This window comes from Polypterus senegalus, chromosome 7 (assembly GCF_016835505.1).
Source record: "Polypterus senegalus isolate Bchr_013 chromosome 7, ASM1683550v1, whole genome shotgun sequence".
Taxonomy (NCBI): Eukaryota; Metazoa; Chordata; class Cladistia; order Polypteriformes; family Polypteridae; genus Polypterus; species Polypterus senegalus.
The window spans coordinates 183,266,443-183,287,111 of NC_053160.1; the positions used below are offsets into that span (position 1 = coordinate 183,266,443).

The following is a 20,669-nucleotide window of genomic DNA, read 5'->3' on the forward strand; positions in this document are numbered from 1 at the left end:
AGGGTCGCAGAGATTTTTGTTCCAACCCAACTGCTTCATGGGAAATCTTTCATTGCTGATGAAGCACTTATTGTTCAAGTGACATTTTCTGCTTCATTGTAGTTGTCTCGCTTGTTAAGATTTTGAACTCTTGATTGCTTATTTTAGTCATAAAGAGCTGCATTCACTGATCAACTGCTCCTTATTAGCAATAAGGAGCCAGCAGTTGTACGTCTCGCTTGTCTCCATTTCCACCCGTGTGTATTCGTCATTCACTATTTAGCTAAATGAAGTACTCAGAGAGAAACTAATTGCTCATCTGTTTTAGGCTTCAAATTACGTGGATGATACATGTATCATTAGAAAGGAAGAAGAAAATCTATGATTTCCAAATGAACGGATATGGTGCAGTTAAAACCCTAATAAGCCGTGAAATTAAATAAGATCTGTTAAGCAACTGGGTTGGAACAAAAACCTGCAGCTCTCCAGGACTGGAGTTGGCCACCCTTGCTTTATAGTGCGCGTATGGCATGGTAATTTAACACTGGAGCCTTTGCAGAGCACTGGGGCAACTTAACATGTCGGTGGGATGTGGAGACAAAAACAGGATTACCTGGAGAAATGCCCAAACACACACAGGGAGAACAGGAACACTCCATACGGATAGTGCTCAGGCTGGAATTCAAAAGCCATTGGCTGCAGATCTTTGAATCAGGAACATTAAACATCACCCCCCCTGGACTAAATCTAAATGTTTTAAATCCTACTAATATGTAATTTGCATTACGCGAATTGATTTAACGTTGTTTGAGATTTTCTTGGGGTTTTTTTTTTTTTATTTTGAAATGCCGACTTGAACAGTCGCTTAAATAAAATAGAATAAAGCTTGCATGCCTACGGAGAATTCTAGCATCTGTTATCCATTCATTCACTTACTTTCAGGGCCCACTTATACCAGCCCAGGGTCGTAGGGAGCCAAAGCCTATCCTGGCAGTATAAGAGAGGAACTAACTCTGGACTGGATGCCAGCCCCCACATTCACGAACCCACCTATTCATACTGGGGCAATGTGACATCACTGCTTAACATTACATGCACATATCAGGGGTGTAGGGAGGAAACCTGAGGTACCTAAGTGACTGGCACACCGGGAGAACCTGCCACGTAGAAAACAATCAGTCTGCAAATACTACCTGAGACCTTCAAGCTGTGAGGCAGCAGTGCTTACCAATGTGCCACCCTGTCCATATGTATGTATTGATCTATTTTTTTATTAATTTTCTATTTTTTTTTTTACCATTTATTCATAGAGGCTAGATGACTGTATTTTTCTCTGACATCCCTCGGAATCCCTAGAATCATCTCAGCTGTCATAGTGGTCCCTTTCAAAGAGCGTATTTGGCCATTGCTACAAAACAGATTTGTTTCTTATTATACTCTGTTCCTACAAAACATGCTCGGCAAATTTGGCACACCACATTTTATCGCTTAAACAAGCGTACGATTACATGCTCTTCCCAATCCAGTCAGCCTCAGGCTAGTATGGTATTTTTTTTTTTTTTTTCATTTTCCAGACAGGATTTCAAATGGAAATCATTTTCCAAATAACAGCGCCTGTAGTTTCTGTAATTTCACCACAGACCTAAAACAGATGTCAAGTTATGCTCAGATTAAAAAAAAATCAAAAATAAAAATGATATTTCCAAATTGAGATGCTCAGCCACAATTTTGTTGTGTTTTATTTTTTTTCTTCTTTTTACCAAAAGATCAGCCTCATGCATTTTCTTTAACATAATGCTTCTATAAATACAGATTTTTCCAACATGGCAGAATCTGCCCGTCTCTAATTTACGTTTTGCACACATTTCAGTATGCAGGGCTAGAGCTGAGCCTCCTGCTGTGCGCAGCTGTAAAATCCCAACTTGCACCGCAGGACAGAGCAGGTTTCATCAGATCCATGAACCTGTCAGTCAGTGAAGTATATAGTGCCTTAAAGACATTCAGGTTACACTAACTGGTAACTCTAAGCTGACCCATATGAGTGAGTGGAGGTGTTGATCTGTGGTGGACTGGCATCTCTTCTGAATTAGGCTCCCACCCAGTGACCAGCTCTGGACAGTAATAAAATGGTATAAGACGAATCAAAAAAGGGATCGTTGATTGACCTCTCTGGATTTTCTTCCAGTATTATACTTTTCTTCCTAACAACACCGTAGATTTTATAGTGTTCACCACCCTTGGGATCGTATTGTTTGATTATAATGGTGTCTTTCAATAGCCTGGTTTCCTTTTGTTTCTCAAAGATGAGCCTGTTTTGCTAGTGTGACAGATAGGGGGCGCTGTCATCCCCTTGAACCCTCAGATCAGACGCCAGACACCAGATAAAAGTCCAAAATGTTGACTTTTTATTATAATAATCAAGTTCACAAAGCACCTTCCACTCCACAATACTTATACACAATACTCAAATAATCCACAATACAATAATCCTCCACTCCCAGACGTGTTGTGCCCTTCATCCCAACTCAGCTCAACGCTCTGGGGTTTCCCACAATCCTTTATGGTCCTCGACCCGGAAGTGCTTGTGATCCTCCAAGTCCATGTGATTTTTAGCACTTCCCAGGTCAGATCAAAACTCCTCTTCTCCTCAGCCCAGAAGTATATCATCTCTTCCGTTTCCTTTATTGTGAATTGCTTCCAGACTATATTGATAGTACAAATCCCTGGGCCTCCCTGCAGTGTCCCCTGGCAGCACCCATGTTATCCAGCATGGCTGTGAAGAAAGACTCCAAGGTCCATAATGCCCTGCTGGAATTCAGGGCACCTCCATGTTGCCGGGAAGGCTCCATCTGTCGGCGTGGGGGTATTGGCCAGGATGAACTGTTTGCCATATACTACACTAGGTGGCGGCTCTAAACTCAACCAGTGTGAGAGACTGGATGTATTAAGTACAAGAGGAACTGGCCACTCCTATACTCTTGTGATTGACAGGAGGAACTGGCCACTCCTCTACTCATGTGATTGACAAAAGAATCTGGCCACTCCTCTACTCATGTGATTGACAGGAGGAACTGGCCACTCCTCTACTCATGTGATTGACAAGAGGACCTGGCCACTCCTCTACTCATGTGATTGACAAGAGGACCTGGCCACTCCTCTACTCATGTGATTGACAGGAGGAACTGGCCACTCTTCTACTCATGTGATTGACAGGAGGAACTGGCCACTCCTCTACTCATGTGATTGACAAAAGAATCTGGCCACTCCTCTACTCATGTGATTGACAAGAGGACCTGGCCACTCCCCTACCCATTGTGAACAAGGAGTCCCAAAGCATGCAAGTCCCAAAAAGCACTTCTCATATTGCCACCATTTTTACAGTAAAACCCTGGTTAGATTTAAGGGAAAACACGATGTCTTCATAAAATACAAACTTTATTTTCACAAAATGCTCTGTTACTGAATAAAGCTCCAAAGGACACATAGAAGTTGCCAGCAAAGGTCAGTCTGGTCTGAAGCACATCTGTATTGGTTACTTGATAGTGAAGTGCCCACCTACTCCCCAGTCCTTGTGATTGGTCGGCATAATCAGGCACAAGGCATGAAGCAACAACCTTGGACTAACCACATGTCTATTGGAAAGTGCACTCAATGCACCAGAAGCCAAACTTGGGCAGAGCGCCAGTCTGTGGCAGGGCACACTCAGTTATGAACTACAGTAAGTCTAATTATACTTAAACCAGTAACGGCACACTGCACGATCCCGTGCAGTGAATACACTTGACTTGAGCATTCCTAGTTCTCATCCTCTTTCTTTCTCTGTACGTTTAGCACTCGTTTGCTCAAAGGTCGATGCGCTTGCTGCTTCCACCCTAGCGGCCCACTGCTTCTCTTCTTCCGTCGGCATCTTTTCAGGTTAAAACTGATTAAGTTAGTTTTTGTGTTGCAATTACTTAGTATATTTTTTCTTAATTTTTCACTTCAATCTGCCTCAAGAATGATTTAAGATATGAAGAGGTAGGGGAAGTGACCGTGAAGGTGGTAGGGAATGAGAACGGCGCCCGTACACATGCATCAATCACACGGCCGCCCTGCTGTGCGCTGCAGAGAGTTGATTCTACAATAAAATAAAATAAAGATAAAAAGAGTAATAAAAATCATCACCCTGAAAGCGGAGAGTAGACGTCACGTAGTATATGTGTACCAAATTTCAGGTCAATAGGTAAAACGGTCTGAATGAATCTTACTTTTGTGAATTTGGGGTTTGAAAGGAAAACCGGAGTAGCTTGAAGAAAACTGATGCTGACAGAAAACAAATGTGCAAACTCCACACAGACAATGACTGGGCTCGAATTTGAGCTCATTAACTAACCACTATGTCGCCATTCATCCCTTATCAATCACAAATTCAGAAAGGATACTTCTACCCAGTGGGCTTGACAAACACAAGAGCTTCGCGCTCCGCTGCCTTGTGATCGACCGAGTTCACCCTTACCAGTAAATGACCTGGAAGTGCAGTAATTTGTTATCAGCTGTTGGCTGCCACAAGTTTCTTCACTCTTTGTCCCACTTAACCTCCCACTGGGATCAAAGGAGCTGGAAAAAGGGAAAACAAAAATGCATTCCTCATCTTAAAAGCCGCCGTCTCGCTGTGTGGTAAGCTCTGCTCACCTGTTCACACCTGCTGATAGAAATCTGCACCCCTCTCAGGTCTGCACATAGAAACGGACTGAAGTGACGGACGGCCATGCTGTCATCTCACTTATACCTTCATTCTAGCTTGGATGTAAATGCATTTTTTTTTTGTGCGTTTGTCTTTGGTTTGTCCTTTGATGAGGTGATATTTGACTAAGCTGTTCAGCTTCTTCAAGCAAAATTAATGCAATAACCTTTTGATGACCTCACTAACACACTGAAGACAATTCATTTAAGTTGGCGGCCCACTCAGCTATGGTTCCAACCTCTTCAGATCCACTGCAGCTTGCGGAAATTATTTTAAGGATTATGCGTTCATTCATTTTAATTACTTTTCAGTTTTGTGGCTGTTGGGAACTGGTTGGATCTACGATTGTGTGTGTGTGTGAGTGTGTGTAACTATGTTTCTCATCCAGTCTTATTATCCAGTTTGGGATTGGTTTCTGCCTTTTATCCAGCCAGGATGTATGCCGGCCCTAATTGGATAATTTCACTGATTGAATGGATTGACGAGCGAGTTTGTGTCCTGAACCCTCCTTATTAAAAACTGCTTCACAATGGAGCTCCTTCAAAGGAACGCACAGGCATTTGCACAGGTGAGGTGTGGCTCACTTGCCCTGCAGAACCATTATACCCAACCTCTTCACATTCAGGACAGGCTGGTACAATGAAGTGCCCCTCAACTCATTGTGGCAAACCCCCCAAGATAGCATAGCTTTAATCCAGTGGCTGTCATCTTGGGAGATCTGAATAATGTAAGGGAATAGAGAGACTCGCACCTCACATCCTGTTCAATGTCACATCACCAGAAAAGGCATCGGCACTTTTAAGAATAATGACAAAAAAAATAATGAGCAAGCGCAGTTCCTTTTGGGGTTAGAAAGTCCAATCTGCTGCAAATGCAAAAAGCATCAATCATATCTGTCTAATGGCTTTGTATTTCACCTTTAATATCCACCTAATAAAGAAGCTTTCACCTCTCTCTCTCTCTCTCTCTGTACCCAGTATAGCGCCTTTTAAGGTTATCCATCTTTTTAGAATAGTGACTTTCACATCTATACATTTTTCTGTCTGTCTGATTATTACACAGTACCTTTCCTGTTGTTTTACAGTATAGTGTCCCGTCTCTCAGTTATATATCGCCTCTTACCGATTACATTGTGCCCTACCTGTCATTCTACTTCTCTGTCTGTTATGTAGTGGCTTTCCTGTCTATCTGCCTGTTATATAGTGCCCTCCTAATCTATATCTATCTCTCTGTCTGTCTCTCTCTCTCTCATATATACACACACACACACACACACACACAGAAATATACATATTTATCTCTCTATTATAATAAAAAATATACTGGGACAAGATGTGACTTTTTCAGAGAGATACTTTCATGTCCTGCAAGATGAGACTTTGTGCCATGAGATTTAACCTGGCCCGGGGCTGGAAATAAAAGACAAAGAGTAGATGACAAAGTAGAATGTCCTAAAGAATTCAAAAAGGTTGGCACAATACACATGCAGAGCAGGTGAGAGATAATAAAAGTACTAAAATTCAAAAGTCTCAAAAAAATGATAGTAAAGATCGCATTAGCGCAAACAAACAGAAATTATTACTCAGTGAAATAACAGAACAGTGAATAGAGATCAAATATATTGTTCGGATTTAATCTTCATATATACATAAATATATTTACATACATACACACATATATTTACATTCACACACACATATATTTACATAAACACGCACACATATATTTACATACATACACACATATACATATATATACTGTACATACACACACATATATTTACATACAGACACACACACATATATTTACATACACACACACACACATATATTTACATACATACACACACACATATATTTATATACACACACACACACATATATTTACATAAACACACACATATATTTACATACATACACACACATATATTTACATACACACACACACACATATATTTATATACACACACACACATATATTTACATAAACACACACATATATTTACATAAACACACACACACACACACATATATTTATATACACACACATATATTTACATAAACACACACATATATTTACATACATACACACACATATATTTACATAAACACACACATATATTTACATACATACACACATATATTTATATACACACACACACACATATACATATATATACTGTACATACACACATACACACACACATATATTTATATACACACACACACACATATATTTACATACATACACATATTTACATACACACACATATATTTACATATTTACATACACACACACACACACATATATTTACATATATTTACATATACACACACATATATTTACATACATACACACATATATTTACATACATACACACACATATATTTACATACATACACACACATATATTTACATACATACACACATATATTTACATACATACACATATATTTACATACACACACACACATATATTTACATACATACACACACATATATTTACATACACACACACATATATATACATATATTTACATACACACATACACATACATATATTTATATACACACACATATATTTACATACACACACACACACACATATATTTACATACAACACACACATATATTTACATACATACACACACATACACACATATATACACATACACACACACACATATATATTTACATAACACACACATATATTTACATAAACACACACATATATTTACATACAGACACACACATATACATATATATACACACACACACACATATATTTACATAAACACACACATATATTTACATAAACACACACATATATTTACATACACACACACACATATATTTACATAAACACACACATATATTTACATACATACACACATATACATATATATACTGTACATACACACATACACACACACATATATTTATATACACACACACACACATATATTTACATACATACACACACACATATATTTATATACACACACACATATACATATATATACTGTACATACACACATACACACACACATATATTTATATACACACACACACACATATATTTACATACATACACACACATATATTTACATACATACACACATATATTTACATACATACACACACACACACACATATATTTATATACACACACATATATTTACATAAACACACACATATATTTACATACATACACACATATATTTACATACACACACACACATATATTTACATAAACACACACATATATATACACACACACACATATATATTTACATACAATATACACACACACACACATATATATATGTATATAGTGCATTTTTTATTTGCCTATGTGTCTTTCAATTTTTGTCTATTTATTACATATTGTCTTTCTATTTATTATACAGTGTCCTGTCTGTCTTTCTGTCTGTCTGCCTGTCTCTGTATCTGTTATATAGTGCTAGTTTTATCTGTCTATCAGATTGTACCTTTTCTATCTATCATTTATGAAGTATAGGGATAGTATTTTAGTCGTCCAAAAATTTGATTGTCAAGAATTTGATGACTTTTGATGTTTTAGACCTCCCTCAGTCCAAAACTACCATTTTTGGAATGATGTCTGTGTGTTTGTAAACATGATAACTTGAGTACGCTTTCACTTAGGTCAATTTTACATATAAGTATTAGGTACAAAACGTACATTTCTATCACCTTTTGCTTTATTTCCGCTAACCAGAAGTGGTACTTTACCTTTTTTCATGCAGCTGCAGAGTCCGATTTATTCAACTTTACTTTCACAATAATTGTTCAATATATTATTAATTTGATTTGATGTTTATGGTTCTTTAATGTACATAATATAAAAATATAATCATTGTCTTGCAGTTTACTCCTCAAATATCCATCTCCATATCTGAGTATATGAGAAAGTCGAGGAGAGACCACTCCCGTTGTATTTATCTGTGTGTTTATTATATAGTGTCCTTCCTATCAATCTGTTATTTTGTATCCTATCTAATATTGTACCTTCCGCATCTCCATCTCTTTTTCCAATACAGTTTCTTTAATGACTACCATTTATTTAGAATATGGTGTCTGTCACTCCTATTAATCTGTTTTCTATATCCAGTAGACTACATCAGGGGTCCCCAATTCCAGTCCTGGAGGGCCAGAGTGGTTGCAGGTTTTCATTCTAACCCTTTCCTTAATTGGTGGCCTGTTTTTGCTGCTAATTAACTTCTTTTGAATTCATTTTAATTGATTTACTCTTGAAGATTCAGACCTCCTTATTTGTTTCTTTTTCCTTAATTAGCTGCCAAACAATAATGAGATACAAGCTGAACTAAAACAACTGGTGTCCATCATACAATATCTCAAAATAAAGAAAGATGAAGGTCTCAGGGATGCTGATCTGCTCAGGTCCCCAAAAACATTTCAACGGTGCTCTTAGAAAAGAGAAAATCAACAATTTCGGAAATGTCTGCTATTGCACATTGAGAGCAGCAACAAGTCATGAAATTAAAGAACGAGTTTAATTAATGACAAGACTCTGCACCATATCAAGTATGAAGCCCTGACTTAGTTGGTCTTCTGTTGGCTCCCTCACTTCACATTTCATTTCTGGTTGGGTGCCGTTTTAAGGAAAGAAATGAAGAAATTCAGAGGAACAAATCTTTAAAAAAACAAGTCAATTAAAATTAATTCAGAAGAAGTTAATTAGCAGCAAACATAGGTCACTAATTAAGAAAATGGTTAGAATGAAAACCTGCAGCCACTGCGGCCCTCCAGGACCGGAGCTGGAGATTCCTGGACTACACCAATATTCAATTTTCATTTGGAGCTGTTTTGGAAACTTGGAATTGTATTTTCAGAAATCATTTTTTATTTCTAGGATAGAAATCTTTAGAAAAAAAAAAAAAATCACAACATGATACATTTTTTTCTGGGCCAAGCTAAGCTGCCAATTTTGAAAACAAGATGTAGTAACATATTAACCACTAATGCTTTATGAATGCTTAAAGTTGTAATTTATAGCAGACTGAAAGTGCAATTTGTTCATTAAAAATGGCAAGCCAGCTTGAAAATGTTAAATAAATATGGGCAATTAATGACATTTTATGTTTTTTTATAAACATTTATATTTCAAATGCCAACACTGTTTTTGAAACAAATCTATAATCATTTCCATGTTAGAAGGTGCAGCTTGTTGGTTATATAATTGACAATAAATGTTTCTTTAAAAATTAAACCATCTATCTGTGGAATGTAGTGCACTTCACAGGTCTCTGTTTATCTGTGATATTGCTGCGTTCACATTCACAATATCTCTTTATAATATATTCCTTTTCACATCTGTTTTATAGCGTCTGCCATACCTATCTGCTTTATGTAGATGTGACTGTATAGCGCCTTTCCCAGCTATCTGATGTTAAATCGTGCACCTCAATTCACGATTTCACGATTCCCCCAATGTGTGGCTGTAATTCCAAGGCTTCCTCCAATAACGTTTCTAATGACGGGTCTTATTCTGCTTTCTTTTCCAGCGGAAGAGGCCAGAAGAGCCATCTGTCATCACTTTACATCCCCTACTCTTCCACTCACGGAGTTGACCTGCTCTCACCACCAAATGTGGATCACAACCTCCAGCAGGGAGATGAACTGCTACCTCACATGCTTCATCCTGACAACCTCGATCTTCTGGATAAGGTTGAGCGCAAGTACAAGAAAAAACGCAGGAAGCAGCCTAAAAAGCAGCGGCTCCGCCATTTCAATGACCTGTGGGTCCGGATTGAAGAAAGGTACCTGTGCTGATTTTAGATATGGGCGAGTAGATATGTGCATTTGCTGATGTAACTGTAAAGTGACGTACAGTAGACGAGTCAGAGGTCTGTATGGGCCACATCTGTTGGATTGCCATTGCTGGTTGAAGACAGCATGCCTGGTGTGTGTGAGCTCTGTCATCGACTGGTATCCCGTACTACTTAGAATATGGAGCAGTATTTTCGTCAAAATTAAATCTAGCAAGAAGTTCAGCAAAATGACACCTTTTATTGGCTAACTAAAAAGATTACAATATGCCAGCTTTCGAGGCATTTAGGCATTTAGAAAAATGCTTACTACTGCCGATGAAATGGATTCTGCCGAAGATATTACGTATTTCAGAGAGAGAATTGAAGATTTATCGGAAGAAATTACAATGTTTCTTCAAGGTGTTCTATTGACTCAGCTGGAATGTCAAAGGATGGACGTCCAGAGCAGGGTACTGCATCACCTGAACTGGAGTGTAGTAGAGTCTGTTCCACCTGTTCTTCGATAGTTTCAAAAACAGTTTCATCCATATCGGAGTCTAAAAGGGCCGCCAACATTGTAATTTCTTCCGATAAATCTTCAATTCTCTCTCTGAAATATGTAATATCTTCGGCAGAATCCATTTCATCGGCAGTAGTAAGCATTTTTCTAATTAACTCTTGTGCTATCGATTCACCAATCAGTAACTAGAGGGCGTGTTAGAGCCCACCCTCTCAACTTTGACGAGTGAAATTGACAGTTTTATTTCAAGCCGTATTTCATGACGGTTTGCAGGAATGTTACGGACAAAATGAAATAAATATATAAGCAACGAAAAACATATTTCGTGACACATTTATTTATTTATGCTCTCATTTCATGACATATTTATTTATTAAGGCTCTCATTTCATGACACATTTATTTATTTATGCTCACATTTCACAGTACTTTTATTTATTTACGCATTTATTTATTTATTTCATTTTGTCCGAAATATTCCTCCATATCTCGGAAGACAATTTGGCGTCCCGCGAAACAAAAGCACAGCTGCTGTACAGGCTGTTAAATGATCGACAGGCAGCACAACAAGCAGAACACACAGCTCGCCAGCATCAGCAAGCCAGCAGATGATCTGAACGCATCTCCTTAGCATGCGACCAGCTCCCCCTCACAACACGAGTGGCAGAGACGTGAACTGGCATAAGCACAGCTGCTGTACAGGCTGTTAAATGATCGACGCACAGTGTAAAAAAAAGAAAACGCAGCTCACAAGCAGCAGCAGAAAGCCAGCAGATGATCCGAACGCATCTCCTTAGCGTCCGTTCAGCCCCCCCTTCACAATGCAAGCAGCGTGATACGACACGTGAGAAAGAGATTTAACCACGCCCGGGGCGGAAATAAAGGACAAAGAGCAGATGATAAAGTAGAACGTCGTAAAGAATTCAAAAGCGTTGGAGCAATACACATGCAGAGCAGGTTAGAGATAAAGAATTTACTAAAATTTGAAAGTCTCAAAGAAAAAACGATAGTTAAGATCGAATTAGCACAAACAAATGGAAATTATTACTTGGTGAAATAATGGAACAGCAAAAAGAGATCGAACATATTGTTCAGATTTAAACTAAGTCAGAGACTTGTAGATCGTTTAATTTGTGTTGCCAGCGAGAATTAAAACATTCCAAAAACGTTGGCGCGGTGTGAAGTCCCGTGAGACGGAGACTTTTAACATGAGATTCCTTCAAGTCACGCCCTACTTACAAGTACTGTATTTTCAAACAAGACCACAGTCAGATCTAACCTCTCAGTCGTGTGAACGCTTTTGGCGGACAAACTTCCTGCCCTCTCAACTCTTATAAATTTTATCAAGACAGTATTTTTATACATTCAAGATGACAAAGCGGTGATGAAAGAGCATGGACAAACATTTGAGAAAGTTGTTCTATTTATTAGAGAGAAAGAAACGATATTCGCTCACAGGCAGTTATACGTTGCGTTTTCACGTTGTAAGTCCAAACATGGAATCAAAATTCAATGCGATATTGACGAAAAGTTAATTCCAAGTATTGTTTCTCCAAAAGTCTTAAAGTAAAAGTGAAAATAATGCATATGTAACAATTCCCATGAAAATAACAATCTCTTAAAATTGTATATCCGGGAAACCAAACCCAGGGGTTGGCAAGCGAAGAGAGCAGGGGATGGAGGACCCTAGTAATAGTTAAAGAGTAATAGGTACCTAAAATAAAGTATTGAAAATTTCCCAAATAAAACTGCCTTCTAAATTTTAACGAATATGTAGCCTGCTCAAGCGTTATATAATGGAGGTGAAGGCTATTGGGGTCCCATGTGGCAAATTAACATATGTAGTTGCTGGTAAGTAAGGCAGGATCAAGAACGGGTCAAACGTGTGCCAAAAGAAATCTCTCTGTCCAAAAGTTTGTTTTTAAAGATTTAGTGGAAATTCAAAGCAAACAGTCCACACAAGAATAAAAAAAAAGGTGGTTACACAGGTAGAATAAAGGGTAAAACAACTGGAATAATGTTGCTTCTCTAAACTTAACTTTTCTTATCAAACTTCAGTTGTTTCTATACTTAAAAATGCTTTACTTCACCTTCAGTTCGCTCTAAACGTCCGGCACTGCTCGTTCAATACAGCATGTTACGTTACATTCTATTGGGCATGTTAAGGCCCAGTAGATAGATAGAAATGAAAGGTGTTATATGATAGATAGATAGATAGATAGATAGATAGATAGATAGATAGATAGATAGATAGATAGATAGATAGATAGATAGATATGAAAGGCACTATATAGATAGATAGATAGATAGATAGATAGATAGATAGATAGATAGATAGATAGATATGAAAGGCACTATATAATAGATAGATAGATAGATAGATAGATAGATAGATATGAAGGCACTATATAATAGATAGATAGATGTGAAAGGTGTTATATGATAGATAGATAGAGGATAGATAGATAGATAGATAGATAGATAGATAGATAGATAGATATGAAAGGCACTATATAATAGATAGATAGATGTGAAAGGTGTTATATGATAGATAGATAGATAGATAGATAGATATGAAAGGCACTACATAGATAGATAGATAGATAGATAGATATGAAAGGCACTATATAATAGATAGATAGATAGATATGAAAGGCACTATATAATAGATAGATAGATAGATAGATACTTTATTAATCCTGAGGGGAAATTCACATACTCCAGCAGCAGCATACTGATAAAGAACAATATTAAATTAAAGAGTGATGACAATGCAGGTATAACAGACAATAACTTTGTATAATGTTAACGTTTACCCCGGGTGGAATTGAAGAGTCGCATAGTGTGGGGTCTCCTCAGTCTGTCAGTGGAGCAGGATGGTGACAGCAGTCTGTCGCTGAAGCTGCTCCTCTGTCTGGAGATGATCCTGTTCAGTGGATGCAGTGGATTCTCCATGATTGACAGGAGTCTGCTCATCGCCCATTGCTCTGCCACCGATGTCAAACTGTCCAGCTCCGTGCCTACAATAGAGCCTGCCTTCCTCACCAGTTTGTCCAGGTGTGAGACGTCCCTCTTCTTTATGCTGCCTCCCCAGCACACCACCGCGTAGAAGAGGGCGCTCGTCACAACCATCTGGTAGAACATCTGCAGCATCTTATTGCAGATGTTGAAGGACGCCAGCCTTCTAATGAAGTACAGTCAGCTCTGTCCTCTCTTGCACAGAGCATCAGTATTGACAGTCCAGTCCCGTTTATCATCCAGCTGCACTCCCAGGTATTTACAGGTCTGCACCCTCTGCACAGTCACCTCTGATAATCACGGGGTCCATGAGGGGCCTGGGCCTCCTAAAATCCACCACCAGCTCCTTGGTGTTGCTGGTGTTCAGGTGTAGGTGGCCTTTTTCACAGCAAGGCAGGTCACCGAGACTAATCTACAGTCAGGGAGAAATAATTAGATTATACAAAATCAATCCAGCTTGTGGGGTTATAAGACTCTCCTCTAGACTATGCACTAGTATATAGGCAAACATTTAATATAACTTAAATAACTAGAACATGGCTCTTACAACATATGCCATGATTGTGACAAAGTTACTTTAACTTGGAAAAATACCAGGAGTTATCCATTGACCTATTCCATCTTCCATTTTTTCCCTACATTCGATTATTTTCTAGGCTTATCTATTCCATCTTGGGTGTTTGTAACACTAAGGTGGCAGGACAAGAAACAGAGACAGGACAAAAAAACGCATCACAGCGTCAAAGTAAAATCTGCACATCTTTTGGATGTGGGAAGCAAAATAGGGAAGACAAACTCCACAAAAACACTTTGTAGGCCAGGAGCCCAGGGCTCTGGGATTATGAAGGAGCAGCACTAACCACAGCACCACTATATGTATAAGTAAATTACATTAAACAAAATACAGATCAGGGCCTCTGAAAATCCTGATTTAATTTGCTCAGAGCCCTGCTAATCTCAGGATTGGGTAGTCAGCCATCTAGTCGTCTTTATCAAAGCTGACCTCTGGCTCGGCATCTTTTGAAGCTGGCGTTTCATTTTCCATTCAGATCAATGGCACCTTCATCTGCAGCCGTCCTCGTCCTCGCATTCCTTTGTCACCGACCTGCGCTGACTAAACCCATCGGCTCGTTTTGAATGGCTCGCTCCCAATCATAACCCGAGCCGCTTTGAAAACCCAGGGTTGAATGTGATTTAATGGGAATTCTCAGCAGGCCTGGCGTACACTTTTGGAAAATGGCAGCTATCACTGCTTCTCATTCAAGCACATTTCATTGGCACGGCTTCATTATTACAAAATCGCTAAAGGATTTCTGACTTCAAAAGCACAAGGAAAATCACATATCACAGATTAGCCATTCATTCATCTGCCTGACCAGTTCAGGGGAAGCTGGTGCCTACCCCAGCAGCACTGGGGCACAACGTGAGAATGCAACCCTGGACATGGTGCCAGTCAACTGCAGCACAGACTCAATCAGTGGGTCTGTTTAGATCAGGGGTCTCCAACCTTTTTTCCCCCTGAGAGGTACTTTTACAAAATGAAAGTGGCTGAGAGCTCCTCATGCTTTCTAACGTTTATTCTCATAGCTTATTTCTGAATAAGTTCGTTTTGCCTGAACATTTACAAAATGTTGGTGTCCACAACTCACATTTTGCATTAAAACATCACAAAAAAATATTTAGTTTACCTGCAAGTGCATTTTGTATGTCTGTATGCATGCATGTCTAGTGTATCTCCATCCATCCACCATCCAATCCGCTATATCCTAACTACAAGGTCACGGGGGTCTGCTGGAGCCAATCCCAGCCAGCACAGGGCGCAGAGCAGGAAACAAGCCCTGGGCAGGCCGCCAGCCCACCGCAAGACACACACACCAAGCACACACTGGGACAATTTAGAATCGCCAATCCACCTAATCTGCATGTCTTTGGACTGTGGGAGGAAATCCACGCAGACACGAGGAGAACATGCAAACTCCACACAGGGAGGACCCAGGAAGTGAACCAGGGTGTCCTAACTGCAAGGCAGCAGCGCTACTAGTTTTATCTAGATATGTAGATAGCTACTAGTGTAGATAGATATGAAAGGCACTATATAATAGATAGATAGATAGATAGATAGATAGATAGATAGATAGATAGATAGATAGATAGATAGATAGATAGATAGATAGATAGATAGATGGGAAAGGAACTATCCTTCTGTATAAAAGCGGTCGGGATTGTCCTTCCGTCCCGTGAGTGCTACGCAGGCGCCGAGTTTCACACATGTCCCGTCCATTTTGCAATGCACGATGGGATTTGTAGTTTCGTTTTCCAGGTAAAAGATGATTTTCTACTCCAGACTGTGCGATATCTTCTTCTTCTTTCTTACTATATAAAAGCAGTCGGGATTGTCCTTCCGTCCCGTGAGTGGAAAGCGTAGCGGTATTCCGCTTATCACAGACTTACTACTTGCAGCTTGTATGCAGGCGACATGATGTGAGCAGAGTTCTGGTGCTCCCATCGTTCCCTTGCTTTTGTGCGCGATGCGCTGGAAAAATAGAGAAAATTATGTCTCTGGAAATATTTAATGTTGATGGAGTACAAATGCCTCACCGCGTAGTAAATATCAGGGGGGTTCAAAAGGTCAACCTTAATATAGAAAAAAAGTTTCAATTCCATCACAAAAATAACAGAAACTACGAGTATTAAAGTAATACCGCTCAAATGCAATATAACCAAATTAATGAGTTTGTATAAAATATCAAATTGATCTGCATATTGAATTGCCTTCAGAAGTGGTCAACTTAAAAGTCGGTCGCCTTAAAAGACGGGTCAGCCTAGGATAATAGATAGATAGATAGATAGATAGATAGATAGATAGATAGATAGATAGATAGATAGATAGATAGATAGATAGATAGATAGATAGATAGATAGATAGATAGATAGATAGATAGATAGATAGATAGATAGATAGATAGATAGATATGAAAGGCACTATATAATAAGATAGACAGACAGATAGATCCATCCATCCATTTTCCAACCCATTGAATGCAAACACAGGGTCACAGGGGTCTGCTGGAGCCAATCCCAGCCAAAACAGGGCACAAGGCAGGAACCAATCCCGAGCAGGGTGCCAACCCACCGCAGGGCACACACACACACACATCAAGCACACACTAGGGACAATTTAGAATCGCCAATCGACCTATCCCAAGGGGAAATTCACATACTCCAGCAGCAGCATACTGATAATAAAAATATTAAATTAAATATAATACTACAATAGAAATATTAAAAGTACAGAGCAGAAATCAACAGTAGATGATATCCCATAATACGATCTGATGAACACTTGCTGTCAGTTTCTGCTTGGCAATGTGAGACTGACATGAAGGATGAGGATTGCTAATCAAGTGTCTTTTTTGCTAATCAAGTGTCTTTTCTTTTCTCTTTCAGCACAACCATCGCTTCGCCGCCCCCGCTAATCCGTGTCATTAACGGGTACATCACGGTGGAGCCCTTCTTCCACGGCCCTCGAAGACCCAGTCACGTGAAGATATCCGTGGACTCTGCCTCAATGGCTACCTTCTCTCTCCTTCCATTCCTCTGGACTATGCTGGCTCACGTGTTGACTCAGCAGCTGTATTAATCTGCGGACACTTCTTTCGGACCTCACACTCTCTCTCCATTGCTACGCTGCTGCTTTTCAGATGTGGATGCTCAAATTTTAGCACAGAAGACGTTTTTTTTGGATCACAATGAAGCCAAACCCTAATTGTTCACAGACTGTGCTTTTTCTCTCAGTAAATTAAGGAAAATATTCCTTTAGCCATGACTTTATTCTTCTCTTGCTGAAGAATCCAATTGTCTATCCCATGATGCTATGGGAGGTTTGTATATGTACTGTAACATAGGTGTAATTTAGAAATATAAAAGAAAATTAAAGAAGTTTGATTTTTTTTGTGTAAAGATAAAAAGCATTATATTTTTCTGGGTTTTACAGGCACTAAACATCACTAAAGTAGACTATTTTCCTACCATAGATGGATAAATACTTAATTTATAAAATGTAATATCTGTTTGATATTCAGACCATCTCAGATGAACTGTTTCACTGAAGAATACTTGTATTACCTTTTGTGTTCCAAAGTAGAATTTGTTCAGCTAATTTATTAAAAGTATTTAGTCCTAGGTAACCTGCAGTGATGGACTTTGCACATGTGAGAACCTTTTCCTGTTTTTTTTTCTTATGGGTGCCTCATCCTCAGGGTGGCGCATACATCTAAAATCCTGGGTTTGAAACCTGCGCCTAATCCCGATCCGTGTGGACTTGGCCTGTTCGTCATGTGCATTTTTCCGTAGGTGGCTCTGGTTTTCCTCTCAGTGATATACGACGGGGTCTTCAAAAATATATCTACCTGTGTATGAAAGAAAGTAACAAGCACGTTGAAATAAGTCTGGGGATGTTGTGATGTGTCTCAAGGTTACTCGTGCTCAGTGCGAGTCTAACATTCCAGGAGATCAGGAGAGTCCTCGTGCGACTCATCAGCTAAGCTTCTTTGTGACAATGCGCCGGTTCACGTGTCACATCAATCGCAGGCTGCCATCCGGGAATGTGGCTTCCAGCAGCTGAACCATCCACCCTTCACTCCTGCCCTGGCTCCCTCCGATTATTCAGTTCTGAAGAAATCTCTCAATGCACAGCGGTTTTCAAGTGATGAAGACGTCAAGTCATTGCAGGAAAAGTGGATGAAGCGTATGGAGCAATCAGGGCACTTTCCTGAAAAATAACGTTTTTTTTTTTTCCTACTTAGTTAGATAATTGAACGCCCCTCGTATCTATTGCGTTAATCAGCAAATTGCAGTAACTTTAAATTAGTCTGGTGTAAGAGTGGGAATGGGCGGGCTCTACAGTGAACTGGTGCCATTTTCTGCCTTGCACCCAATGCTCCTGGCTAAATGTGCCATCTAATGGGGGTGGGGGATAGGGTCCAATCTCAAAAAAAAAATGCAAGAGAAAATTTGGGATTGAAAAATAAGTTGAAAGGTCCACAATGGATGAGTTTGAGTCCGTAAGCTGCTCCAGGCTATTAAACATACATTCCGACTGTAGGGAAAAGTGACTGTGTTCCGATTTTTTGGCTCACATCCTATTCTTTGTTTGACTGTGTGAATTAATTTTGCAAGTGATTCAAATCCAATATAACTGTGTAACGATATTGATCCTGAATCTGCAAAATTAATAAAAACGAATTCATCAGACAAATGCAACCTAATAGGAAGCTCAGAACACCAGAGACATGCTGACTACAAGTCATTTAAGATTCAAGATTTTATTTTGTTGTCCCATGTACGCACTTAAGGGTATATAGGAAATGAAGCTCAGTGAGCAGCCTGTACTGTTCAATTACATCAGAAAGTAGAAATTAAACCAACGGTGGGCAAAGTCAGTCTTGGAGGGTCGCAGTGGCTGCAGGTTTTTGTTCAAACCCAGTTACTTGATTAAAAAACAATCTTTGTCAATTATTTAATTTCATAGCTTGTTAGTGATTTAACTCTGCCATAGATAGATAGATAGATAGATATGAAAGGCACTATATAATAGATAGATAGATAGATAGATAGATATGAAAGGCACTATATAATAGATAGATAGATAGATAGATAGATAGATAGATAGATAGATAGATAGATAGATAGATATGAAAGGCACTATATTATAGATAGATAGATGGCTATGAAAGGTGCTATATTATAGATAGATAGATAGATAGATAGATATGAAAGGCGCTATATTATAGATAGATAGATAGATATGAAAGGCACTATATGATAGATAGATAGATAGATAGATAGATAGATAGATAGATAGATAGATAGATATGAAAGGTGCTATATTATAGATAGATAGATAGATAGATAGATAGATAGATTATGAAAGGTGCTATATTATAGATAGATAGATAGATAGATAGATAGATAGATAGATAGATAGATAGATAGATAGATAGATATGAAAGGTGCTATAGATAGATAGATAGATAGATAGATAGATAGATATGAAAGGTGCTATATTATAGATAGATAGATAGATAGATAGATAGATAGATAGATAGATAGATAGATAGATAGATAGATAGATATGAAAGGTGCTGCTGCCTGAAAGGCACTATATAATAAATAGATAGAAGACCGGGATCCTGATCCTCCCAGGTATTTATAGGTCTGTACCCTCTGCACAGTCACCTCTGATGATCACGGGGTCCATGAGGGGCCTGGGCCTCCTAAAATCCACTACCAGCTCCTTGGTTTTGCTGGTGTTCAGTTGTAGGTGGTTTCAGTCAAGTCATTCTCATGTACTAGATTGTTTTCCTCTTTCTAAAGATATTATCCAAATGATATGAAGTCTTAAACTGACAAGTTATTCTCAGGCCTTCACTTTTTTCTCTTCAGTTTCCTTCCAAGTATTTAAATAAACCCAATAGTGCATGATAAATACACACAGAGGTGTAAATGGTAACAAGCTAAATGGAGAAATGTCAGTCTCCTTTGTCATTGGCATGTTATTGCTAATTAGGAGTAATTAAAAACCAAAACTAAAGCTGTTTAAGACTTAAATAAGCAATAAGGGTTCAAAATCTTAACGA

The 20,669-nt window shown here is 38.7% G+C and overlaps 1 protein-coding gene across 1 annotated transcript in view; it reads left to right on the top strand.

Moving 5' to 3' along the window:
* The window catches only part of trabd2a (TraB domain containing 2A), a 204,580-nt gene extending 186,367 nt beyond the window's left edge, over positions 1-18,213 (top strand). Inside the window, exons 6-7 of the mRNA XM_039759691.1 lie at positions 10,249-10,503; positions 17,479-18,213. Coding sequence (XP_039615625.1) covers positions 10,249-10,503; positions 17,479-17,671 — 448 coding nt within the window. The 3' untranslated portion in view covers positions 17,672-18,213. The remainder of the gene's footprint in view (positions 1-10,248; positions 10,504-17,478) is intronic.
* The last annotated feature ends 2,456 nt before the right edge of the window (positions 18,214-20,669 follow it).